This window comes from Ceratotherium simum, chromosome 8 (assembly GCF_057802395.1).
Source record: "Ceratotherium simum simum isolate JZ-2026a chromosome 8, ASM5780239v1, whole genome shotgun sequence".
Classification (NCBI taxonomy): Eukaryota; Metazoa; Chordata; class Mammalia; order Perissodactyla; family Rhinocerotidae; genus Ceratotherium; species Ceratotherium simum.
In genome coordinates, this window is record NC_141907.1 from 19,309,316 (window position 1) to 19,322,479 (window position 13,164).

Consider the following 13,164-nt stretch of genomic DNA (forward strand, 5'->3'; position numbering starts at 1 on the left):
TACCATTACAACAAATTTAAAGATACTAATGCCCAGCAAAGAAATGACAAGTTCTCCAATATTTTTCATATGAGGCTAAGATGCTCCAAGAAATAATGATGAATAAGCTCTCTTTGCTGAGTAAATAACAAAACATTCCAAATGACAAAGCCCTTGAATTGGGGGAAATGACACTCAACATCCTAAAATCCAACTCCATAAATCCTTTCATGATACCCCAAATTAGGGTACTTTTACTTTTCCAATAATTTACTGCCAAGGTCACTCATTTGATACTTACCAGACATTGCTATATATTCTTGCCTATCTTTTTTGAATGTGAATTATATCTTGTCTCTCCAAATAGATTATAAACTCTTAGAGGAATGTCACTTGGGCTTATTTTTGCAAAAAATTTTACTCATTTTGATTTTTATTTTTCTAGATCCTCCTTCAGTTGCAGGTCTCACATTTCAGTGGCCCAAGGATCACTCGGGAAGCTGGTTAAACGTTTTTAATGAGATGTTTGCAGACCACATGTAGAGAGCCACTGTTCTATAGTGCCTATGTGGCACGTTGTCTTGTACTCAGGTATATGTGTTTTGACTGACATTCTAGACTTATAAAAAGAAACCCTAAACTTCAGAAACACCAAATTAGGGCACTATTAAAGACTAGTTCTAAAAATAGCTCAGCTATCTAGGGATTTTAAATATAGAAATTCTTTTTAGTCTTGAACATTTGAAACCCTTGTCCTAGTACCTAAGCTCATTATCGCTTAAATAACTGATTCTCCAGTTGCTCCTGGGAGTGGCGACACCCTGATTGTAACATCTCCGAGTTAAAAACAAAGCCTTTCACCTCCTTCACATATTGGAAGCCTGTGGCAACTGAACAGCCATTCCCTGAAGACCTACTATGTGCTAGATACTTCGGCAGATGGTAATCTTTCAGAGACTCAGTCCCAAAGACTTCACAGTTCTTTTTAATAAAGAGACAATTCTTTAGAATTTGAAGTAAGTATATTTTCTTGCATATATGCTTAAAATTTACAGAAATACTCTGAGATAACCAAATATACCCTGTGAGGGAAAATCTCAGAGCTATAAATTTCTGTTGACACTCCTTGTTAAAACAAATAAAGAACACTTGCTTAGCGGATGGAAGTTGTTTTAGGATTAGTGAGTACGTGGGGAGGGGAAAATAATTCAGATAATTCCCTAAACTTTCTGAAACGTCTTTAATTAGAGAATAGCTCAGATCAAGACTGAGAAATCTCAAGGATCACAAGACTTCCTATCACTAGGGCCTGGTTCAAAATCTATTTCTGGATATAGTTGAGATCCAAAGCCAAACAATACAAGCCAAAACAAAAGTGTAGGAAGCATTTTTTTTTTTCTTTTAACATAGTGTCAAACTTTTAAGAGCCGTTGATTGGACAGGGAACACCTTGCTGCCCCTGAACTAACCGGATTTCTCTAACCCTATCTCCCCTACCCAGAATTTCTTCCCCTGCTGTGGGAGGGCCGTCAATACTCAATTCCTTAATGCCACTACCTTTGCTCATCTTCCCACTAATCGCCAGACTCTCCATTTCATCCCACAAGCCTAAATCAACAGTGCTAATGCCTCCTATAACCTCCGGATTATTTCCTGTGTGTTGATTTTCTGGGGAATGTGTACATTTTGGTGTTGACAGTACAAGGTATATTCCATGCTCTCTCTTGAACTTAGCAGGTTTTGACAGATTTATGTGAGGACAGATGGCCATTACAGGCTGAAGGCTGACAAGAGGCAGTTCAGAGCATTGTTAACACACTTGCACAAACTCTCAGCAGTGCAGCGCTGTGCAGAATGTAATTCAGACTATAGCTTTTTTATTGCTGCCTATTTTCTTTTGTCAAAAGAGCCTGCTGTGCAGAGCAACAAATGGCTGCTATTACCCAGAATGTAATGGGTGTCAGACAAATCACGTAACACAAACAATCAAGAGTATGTAGGTCATATTTCAACAGAGCACAACCTTAGCAATATTTATGATTACTGCATTGAAATGTGCTCTATAATAAACAAGCACCTCTACATCACTCACACTTATGCACTTCTGCACAGCAAATCTGGGAGAAGTGGTACACACTCTAGAGTCATCTTTTTAAACAGCCCTTTTATTAAAAAAAAAATCAGAGACAAGTTTTGTTTTGTTTGGTTTTCCATTACGTGCTATAAAACGATTTTCTTTGAGGAGTTCTCTTTTGGGTTTGTTTGTTTAATTGAATGACTCTGATAAATGGTGACTCCTCTGTTCTGCTTTTTATGCTCTACTATCCACCCGATGACTTCAGTAGGATTTTTTAAAATAGTTTAGAACATCTTAGAGAATCTACTGCTAAATCTGTGGTTCGCTTTGAAGTTTACTTGACAGTGGGATTTTTCTCATGCCGCATGTCAATTCAGATATTTCTTAAGGAAAAACATTGAAAAGATGAGTTTCTAATTTGCTTAAAAACTCACCAAAAAATGAGGACTGGGCAAAGAGGGGTGTGACTTGTTCTACTCACATATTTTAGGCCTTAAGAACTTGGAATGGGTGTCAAGAGAACATAGGGAGGGCTGATACTCACACACTATGAACTGTTACTGCTACAACAGTGGTTAAAATATTTCTTTGATTAAAGTTCCTCTCTTGCTTCACCCCACCCCCCCACATCCACAAGGACTCATGAGCTCCACAAGAGCCAGCAACCAAAGTGCTAACACTTGGCACAGAGGGGCCTCCCACACCCTGCTCTGGTGCTCCCTCTGGCTTCAGTCTCCCCTCCCTCTGACTGAGTGCCCCTGTCTTGACTGCTTGTTAAGTATTTCCTATAACCCCGCTGTTTACTGGGGAACAAACTGGCCTTGCAGGAAAGCTTCAGAACGTTCCTATGACATGTGCCTAATTCCCCAACTCCTGCTCACGGAAGATGAAGACATTATCAATTGGCCCTCCTGCACTTTCCTACAGAGCTGGGGCAGGAGAGAAGAAGAGGGTGGGGTTGAGGGGAGCCTGTCTTTCCAGGTGTCTAGCACCAAACCCCTCAAACTGATGGGAAAGAGGAAATTGTTTCATTATCCTTAAAGGAAATTGAATAGCATCATTTTGAGAAAAGAAAACTGAGGAACAAAGGAATTATCTTTCCAGACATTGGGTCAAGAAGAATGAGATTAAAAACAGAAAATGAAAGCTGTGCTTGAAATATGGAAGAAATTCCTGACAGTCAGAGTTGCCAAACATTGGAATGGGCTGTAAAGAGGATTTGTTGGGTCTCCCTTTCTCAGGTTCTCAGGCACAAGAATGGATTATATGACCCGTCACAATCACTTTCCAGTTCTCTGGTGCTGTGGTTTTCTTTTTAAAACTACCAACTACTGCTCATATTTTGTTTTGGTCTGTTTCCCTAAAGATAAGTCACATACAAAAGAAGTATATACTAAAAGTACAGCAAATTTATGCTATTTGTCAACATTCTATCCAGCAAAATAAACTTTCGGGAGGAAGTCCCAAAAAGACAATATGAAACTCCACATATGGGGCTGCCCAGTGTTGTGGCAGTGAAGTTCACGTGCTCTGCTTCGAGGGCCCAGGGTTTATGGGTTCGGATCCCGGGTGCAGACCTATGTATGTACCGCTCATCAAGCCACACTGTGGTGGCATCCCACATACAAAATAGAGGAAGACAGATAGGCACAGATGTTAGCTCAGGGCCAATCTTCCTAACCAAAAAAAAAAAAACCTCCACATAAAAGAAGAAGAAGAAGTTACAAATTGATTGGTTAATGAGTGCGTTTTCTTTTAAGCACAAGTCCACTGAAGTACCCTTTGAATGATTGCTGATTTAAACCGAGGGAAAACATTAAATGAAAAATAAATGACACCAAATCACACGTCCACTATCATCAAAACCGTGGGAAAAAAGATATATAAATGGAGGAAAAAATTGCTAAGACCTAGTGTATTAAGCCAATGAGATGGCTGATTATTTTATTCTTCTCATTTCCCTAATTAGTTATAAAATATTTATGTTGCTTTTTATTACTTTTATAATAATAACAATAAAAACTATATATATATATGAAATTTGGGTCAGTCACTTTGGTCCCTAACCAAATTCCTTCATGTCTTGTGGTTAAAACCATGATCTTGTTGAGCTGACTTTTTTTGCCATTCCCATTTCAGAAACAAAAAAGTCTAACACTCTGAAAATCTCCATATGCAATAGAATTAAATGCCTTCTGCCAAAAGAGCATTCTTTTCTCTCGTCTTGCTTTACTAACAGCTATTTTGAAATCAAATTAGTTTTTACACCTGTAAAAGAGAAGCGCTTTTTTTTATCAGCCAAAATGAGCTAGTTTAGGACAATCACAAAGTCAGACCAGCTGGCGATACCTAATAAAGCAAACTTCCTATCTCATCCCTCCTGTTTCCCAAAGACTCTGCAGATGGGGGAGAGGGATTATGCTGGAGGTCTTAGAATTTTGTTGACTCTTTACATTTCCACTTCAATGTTTGGAAAATTTCACTGAAAGTAAAGTGAAAGAAGACACCAGAAAGGTCTGGGCAACAGCTTGATCCATTTCCTCTGCCACAACCAAACAGATTAAGCGTGTAGACCAAGGATCAACAAATCAACAACATGAATGCTATTTCCACCCCGTCCACCCCCTGCTGCACCTATGGCAGACATCACTAATTGATCATGACATTCCCACTGAGTACAGACTTGGCCTTAGAATCCTTCTCAACACAATGCTCCTGGCAGCCAATAGCAATCAATGACACTTGGCAAGTGAAATGAAAGCTATTTAACATAACAGATGTCAACTACTATCTTTAAAATTCAAGCTTTAGGAAAGAGACATAATCTCTACTCAGAGAGAACTGCTTTGAACCCAGGGTCCACCACAGAGCTAGAATCAACATCTAGCTTTTTCCTCAACAATTAAATGAGCAGAGAGTCAAAAAAGATAATACATGTGAGGTGCCTATTAGGGAGCATCTAACCTCTGGGATTTGTAGTAATAGCAGAAGTAGCTGTTGTTGAAAGAATATCAAAGAGGAGTTTCTTCTTCCTGGATTTGGTAAATTCACACCAAAAGCAGTATATGGTCAATTTCATGGGGAATTAAGGGGATTTGCCACAAAAAGAATATACAACTTTATGTATGAGAGTGCCAAAAAGGAGACAGCGTTAAGGTCAATGAAAAGGGACAAGTAAAGATGGTCAAAACTTGAAAAGATGAGCGGCCGGGTACAATGACCTCAGTAGGTGAAGTTAACACAGAATCTCATGTCGTTCCTTACAGATTTCACTGCCCATGACAAATTCATTTTTACCTAAACATCTCTGATTTCCTGCCTTCCTGCTTCTGCTCCATCAACATCTTCTCCCCTTTCCACCTGTACACTTCAAAATCGGATACAACTATTTTTCTCCCTTAAGGCTTCCGAAGTCAGCTTAGCCTGTGAAGAGCTCAATTTCCTCCCGACTCCTGTCCGTGGATCACCTCTGTCGTTCACAGCGTAATAGTATTGCCTGAACTCTTCCTTCAGTCCTGAACTGTCTTTATAATTCTTTTCAATCTCGTGCACAATCATTGTATTTAACTTGAAGCAGTGTTACAGGGTTCCTTTTCATAACTTTTTTTCTCCCTTTAGTGATTCTCTTGAGGCACAACCAGTGTTTGTCACATCCTCCAAACACTACTATGCAACAAATTTTACTAAAGATTGTTAGAGGAGATGGAGATCGTAAACATCACACACTGCATAGCATTTTAAACCCACAATATCTCTATCAAAAAAAAACTCTCCTCCTCCATATGCCACCTCTGGGCATGTTCCAAACTTCTCCTTCCAGCCTCCTTTAGCATCCTCCGAGTTCCTCTGCAACCCTTTGTTTTTCTATAGCTCGCGATTCCTTCTCTTACGTAATGCATTTTGGCCCTCTCAGCTTCCCCAGTTTGTATCTTCACGCTTATAACCACCATGATCAACAAACCAAACGGCACACTCTGGGCCCACGTTTTTTAGAAGGTAGCAAAACATCATCAATAATAAATATTTTCCCTTCATTCTACTTGTACAATGTGTTATTTTCCCAACACACTGTAAGCCCATATCTTAATCACAAGAACATTTATTTAGCACCGACTATGGGCCAAGCACAATGTTCCATGCTTTACATGGATTATTCTCTATGTCTTACACTTGCTGTACACCCACTAAGACCTATGATATTATAAGAATAGAGCAGGTATTAAAAATATGTTGGGAATTGATTTCCATTGTACCTGATAATCTTTCAAAGCACCAAGAAAAAGGGATTTAAACTATAAGATAAATTCTGGTTCACTGACTGAAATATGTGTATGTGTTTTTAAGGATTCTAAGTATTTAAAAAAAGTATCTTTTATAAATCTCTACCTGCCTTTCAATAGTGTACAGTACTAACCTTTCAAAATTATAACTAAAATGTTTAAAATTAAGTGTCTATCAATAAGAGAAATATTAAAACTTCTGGAAAGAAGAAAATAAAAGTAAGTGCTTTTTTGTAACACCTTAATCTCATTAATAGAAGAAATGAAATTTAAATAATATGTTCATACATATAAATTAGCAAAACATTTTAAAAATGAAGTTACCCAATGCTAGCAAGGATATAATAAAGCAAGTAGATCCAAATAGTGCTAATAGGACTACAAATGGAAATACTTCTTTCAGAAAGCAATGTGCCAATATATGTAAGAAGCCTCTAAGATATTTATATCCTTATATTTAGTATTAATAACTACTAGGAATTTATTTTGATAAAATAAGATTTAAAAATTTGTGAACCAAGATTTCCACTGCAGAGCTATTTCAAAATGGTAACACTTTAAAACAACCTAAACGTATAACAATAGCAGTATGATTAAATAAATTTTGATGTACCTACTTTAATGTTATATAGCATGCTAAAAGCCTGATAATAAAGGGTCTGTGATGATAAAAAAATTCCCTATTAAAATTTTAATTGAAAAATCAGGATTCCAAATTATATGTATACAAAATGATCACAGATATATCAAATATCCATAGAAAACAATGCTATAGATATCATTGCATCTTAGAACTATGAATAATTTTTTCTACTATTTATATTTTTGACATTTTTATACTAAGCTTATATTATTTATAGTCAGAGAATAATAAAAAGTTTTTCTTTAACGGAAAGCTTGGTATCAGTATAAACAGTGGAAGCTCTCTCAATCCTCTCCAAAACAAAATAACTAATACCCACAAGATTCTGAACACCCTAGTTAACAGAGTCCTTTCAGTTGAGTTGTTACTATAAGCCACAGTAATATATTTTCCCAAACTAGTTAGTATCCATTATACTGGTGAGGGAAATTATGTAAGATAATAAAATGTACATAAACAAATGAAATATGAGTAATAAAAGTCATTTCTGTAAAAAGATCCAATAAAGGTATATCACTAAAAGAAGGACTGTCAAATTAGTTGTAGGTGGGTGGTATCAGAAAACACTGGGAAAACGTGGGGAATTATAATTATGATTTATACAAAAATCATAAAAATCTAGAACAATTTTGTACTCAGATTACCATACAAATATCTTTAATTCTTTTCCTTCAGAGTGCAAGAAACAAAAAGTGGCTACCATCTATGATGCATTATTCTTACAGTTTATGCCAAAAGATGAATGGATCCCCAAGTAGCACATTTAAGTTAAAGGCAAAGGTCTCTGTCTTATACTAAAAATTTCATATTTGAATGTATATTTATAGGTTTTAAGCAAAAGTAAAGAGACAAAACTATGTACACTTTGATCACCTTTTAGATAAACCCATCAAATACTCATTCTCACTGGTCAGATAAGAAGGCCTCTACTCCATATAATATACGCACATAAAAGTTACTTATCATATATGTAAATTATAATTTATTTAAGAAATGATATGCATATGCTTATAAGTGAATATATGGTTGTATACATGTATATGCATATAAAGATATATTTGTAGATGAATATATATACACACACACACACATAAAATATATATAAATACCATGAAATTAACTACTCTACTGCTTGATCAAATCACACAATCATGCAATACACTCTTCATAAGGAGGCAATTTAGCAAACTCAAAGTGTGAAATTAAACTTAGTGACAATGACCACAGTGCGTGTAGGCACCATAGTTCTGGTTGAAGATATCTTGTTTAACTTACTGTTCCTTTACCCTTATCAGCAATGGCCAGAGCCAAGGAACTTCTTGTTCAGACATCCTAAGATGCACTTCCTGGTGAGATTCAAGAATGTAAACCCAAAGCACTTAGTGCAAAGGCACCATTTACAACCAACCTAGAAGTCTGCCCAGGACCTCCTTCAAGATTAATAAGTTTCTCAAGGATTAGTCCAAGTTTTTAAAACTCCTTCCTCTTCATTATGTGAAGTAAAGACTGGCTAAATGAGTTCAAAAGTCTAAATGGTGAGGGAAATTGCTGTTGTTTAAAAATATATAAGAACATTTTGTTTTGGTGAATGGATGTATTTTCATTTTTCTCCTTTGCTGGAAAGATATAAAAATGGTAACATAAATAAGAGCGTATTATACTGTTATGTATAGTGGAAAGTAAGAAAATATTCCAAGTGAAGCACTGGTAATTAGTAAACCTGGTCCGGACCTTTGCTCCTTGCTTTCTAGCTCTGTGATCTTGGGCAAGTTACTTAACATCTCTGAACCTTATTTCCTCACTTTAAAAATGAGAAACTACTACCATCCTCATGAAGTCATTGTGAAATTAATCAAAAACTCTTATATGCCTGGCACATTTATTGAGTGGGATATCAATAAATGTTAATTTCTCCTCCTATTCAAGTATTCATGGTTTAATCTGAAATATGGTTATTTGAGGATCCAAAGCAATAGTATACTTCAGAGGGTCTGGTCCAGGCCTGACCCACAACAAATGTCTTCTCTTAAAAAAAAAAATAAAACAAGGGGCTGGCCCGGTGGTGTAACAGTTAAGTTCGTGCAGTCGGCTTCAGCGGCCTGGGGTTCGCTGGTCCAGATCCTGGGCGCTGACCTACTCACTGGTCATCAAGCCATGCTGAGGCGGCGTCCCATATAGAAGAGCTACAACTCTACAACTATGATACACAACTATGTGCTGGGGCTTTGGGGAGAAAAAAGAAAAAAGAGGAAGATTGGCAACAAATGTTATTGCAAGGCCAATCTTTCTCAAAAGAAAAAATGTCTTTCAAACATTCAAACATTAAAAAAAAAAAAAAACACTTTATTCGACGTGATTTCAGCAACAAATATTTAAAAAATAAATAAATAAAATAAACAATTGAAAATATTTATAGATAACTTCTTATCCAATGTTTGTACTCTGTTAATTTCATTAGTCACATAGAAAATATTTTATTATTTAATATATAACACAACACACACACATACAAAGTTCCAAGTGAAATGTAAGGCTTACCTGCAGTTCCAGAGAGTTCCACACTTAAGGTTCGTTCAATAGTCTTGTTCTCAAATGGGGAACCCTTGGGGTCACTGGAAGATATGGCACATTTATAAAAACAAACTGAAATGGAGTTGCTGTAGCCAAATGTATTAGAACCCCCTTCCCTTTCTGAACATGGTTACATTTCTTAATACTTACTTTGGTGACTCTGGGGTCAGAGGAAGAGATAAAGTTGTTGGTTTGGCTAAAGGAAAAAAAAAGGAAACTAATTATGAAATATTGAGTGTTTTTTAGATTTGTTTTCTTTCTACTACAGTCAGGTTGGAAACTGGAAACTGGAAAAGTAAATTAAGGAAATTCTGAATATTGGATCAAAGTCAGACAACAGTCTATTATGCTAAAATGAATTCCAAACAACATTGCATCAGTAAACTATCATTTGAAAACACAAAAACAGAATTTTCCCAAAAATGTAGCATCCCTGTTAAAATTTGCATCAGAGAGAAAGGATGTTTGCTATTTTAATTTGGAATACAGTACACGGTTTGTTTAGGCAAGAAAACAGCAGAGTAACTACAAGATGACAGAACGTTATGAATATTCAGTTGATTTTTCTCCTAAAATGTGTAATTTTATATATAGCCCTGAGAATACGTTATTTCTATGAGGCCAAAGCTCATGCAATAACCATTCCATTCACTGAAAATTAATTAAGAGATAGTGGCAAATTGTGGACATTGACTCAGATGGTTTAAAAGGGGTTCAGATCCCCATATCTGATAAAACAACTAAAGTAAGATACTATATTTATCAGTTGAAAGACCTATAGACTTGCAAAGAGAGCTCATCTACTTCCTTTTATGCTTCCTAAATCTTACCTCCTACAGGAGGCATTTCCCAATTATGAAGGATGGAGTAAGAATCTTCTTCTCACTCCAAAATTTCAATTGCTTCTCCTTGGCAGTCTTGTATTTTGAACAGAAGGAGGGGAAAACATGATGAGAAACGTACTTGGGATATACATCCACATATTATGTATACATATGCTTATCTATAAAGATGTATTTATATGTATGTAGGTTTATGTCAATTTTTTCTCATTAAAATAACTACTTTCAAAAGGTCAAGAGATAGTCATTTATGTAATGAAAATCATAACTTGAAACCAAAAAGTTCTTTAGAATAAACTTTCTTATTTTATCGATGAAAAACCTGAGACCTAAAGATGCTAAATGATATTTCCAGGGTCATAAAATTAGTTACTGGCAGAGTCAGGTCAGAATATGTTTCCTTTCCCCTATTACCAAAATGAATTGCATTCAATAGATATTAAAGTAAATTAATCAATCCCAGTAATTAAGATCTTTTGAAATGTGAAAATATTATTTATGTCCAAATTAGGCTGAAATTAGGTACTTTACTTGGATAAATAGTATTTACATATTTAATTTGTAGATTTAGATTCAGTTTTTAAACAATTGAATGGTTTATCATCTATCCAATGTGCATCCAAGTAATATGAAGCTCATGCTGTCTTCTACAAATTAGGTACATTGATTGATTGGATTTTTCATATATACAGATAAATGAACTGGTTTTACATTAATTTTTTTAGTATGTCTGATATAATGAGCCTTTCAAAAAGAACAAACTTAGGAAAGAACTTTACCAGCTTTCACGGTGCTCAACGATTAATTAGGATAATGCATACAGTTTCTATATAAAATATCACCAGATATGAACTATGAGCTATGTCACACATGAAATGTACATTGAAAATCAGTCACTGGAATTCTGGTTTTCAAGGTGTGGGATAGGCTATCCAAAACACTCAAAGGAAGACCCCCAAAATTCTGATAGTTGAGTACAGGTAAGGCCAAGGGCAATGGAAGGAGAGGAATAGGCAGCAGCCATATTTAATGGGACCAAAAACAAACAGCAATGAGGGCCATAGGAAGGGTACAGCCCCAAACCACACACAGAACCTTATCCCTGAATAAGCCCATGCTCACAAAAGCTACCTCTAGAGGAGCATTGATTTAGTTTACTGGGAGTTTAATCCACACTGTTCCAATGACTGGTAGACCAGAGAATCTAAGATCCTTGAGGGCAGAAATGCATCTTTTTCAGGCAGATCATGATATTTTTGATGAATGAATGCATTAGCAGATGAATGAATAAATGGGACACCAACACGCACTAAAGGCCAGACCACAGACCATTATCCTAAGGAAGTGACAAGAACCTTGACCCCACAATGTTACAGAAAACACACATGAAGTTCAATGAGAAAAAATTACAATACATTAACAAAGGAAACCTCAGTAGATCCTCTTAGTTATTGTCTCTAATTGCTCATATATTTTCTACTTTTAAATTTTGAATAATAATTTAAATTATTAAAGCTGAGTATTTATTTCCTGTTGGTTATTAACAGCCAGCAATGTTTATTTTCTTTTAAACCTTTAGTAACTACATTTTTTTTTTTTTTTTTTGTCAATAGGCTTTGTTCTGGGATAAGCTTTTTATGCCTCACCACAGACATATACCTTAAAAAAAAAACACATACAGCAGGTCTTGTTTAAAGAATATGTCCTCCACAGGCCAATTTAATTTCTCACTGCCATGGTTTGTAACAGTTTACAGTAATATTTAGTGGTAAGTGGATTTAAAAAATAAAAAAACCCTCAAAATCTAAAAGGACCAACTAAAATTTCAAAAAAACATCTTTAAAACATGTACTGCTGGGCTGGGTTCACTGACTACAGGGTTTCATCAAGCTTGGGACTTCAAATTCAGCTCCAGAAAATGAACACAAGACTAGGACGAGGTGGAGAGCAGCCCAGTGAATTCTTCAGTTCATTCACTGGAGCGAGCCCAGCTAGCTTTCCTTCACCTGAGGCCTTCAGCGCCAAGGAGTCCCACAGCATGGCTCGTTATGCTCTAAGAAAAACTGTTCCAGCCAACGTGTATGAGGGGCCCATCAAGGTGAAGCAAGCGAAGAGAATCCGGCCCATTTTGATAAGTATATTTCCCTGAACTGAAAGGAACAGTCAATGATTTTGAGGAACGGACAATGATTTTGAGGTTTTCACCAGGGAAAACTTAACTGAAAGTCAATTTAAAATATTAAAGGAGGGTTCCTGAAAATCCCAGGCTTATGGGGAAGTAGGGATGAGAGAGGGAAATTCAAAACACTGGGGAAGAAAATACTTATTAAAAGCAGCAGCAACAGCATACCTGTATGAAATAATCATGGTTCAAAACAGGGATCAGGGGCTACCACTCTGCAGCTGGAAGGGGAAATTGGGGAAACAAAAGGAAAAGAAGAGGTGGATGTTTATATTTGCTATTTGAGAATATGCCTAATTCCACTACAAGTTTAGAGGTAGCACTAACGTGGAAGCTGCACTATCTTAAACCACAGCAACTTTCACCAACTCGTCTTTGGGCCTTTAAGACTGGAATATTTTGAGAGGAGCCAAAAAGAAGGAAAATTATATTTCTGCCACGAAGAGTTTTCCCAAAATGACCCCAATCTGTCCCAGAAGTGTCAGCCTTCTAGTAACGTATGGGGATAATAAAAATCAACCCAGATGTTTAGTTTAATCTAGGCAATATTTTTTAAAATAGAAAGCAAACAAAAAAAATTCCAGGAATTT

At 36.1% G+C, this 13,164-nt stretch overlaps 1 protein-coding gene across 1 annotated transcript in view; it reads right to left on the reverse strand.

Moving 5' to 3' along the window:
• PPARGC1A (PPARG coactivator 1 alpha) overlaps window positions 1–13,164 on the reverse strand; it is a 92,941-nt gene that overhangs the window by 20,098 nt on the left and 59,679 nt on the right. Inside the window, exons 6-7 of the mRNA XM_004432316.3 lie at window positions 9,701–9,746; window positions 9,518–9,591 (exon numbers count right to left, since the gene is read on the reverse strand). Coding sequence (XP_004432373.2) covers window positions 9,518–9,591; window positions 9,701–9,746 — 120 coding nt within the window. The remainder of the gene's footprint in view (window positions 1–9,517; window positions 9,592–9,700; window positions 9,747–13,164) is intronic.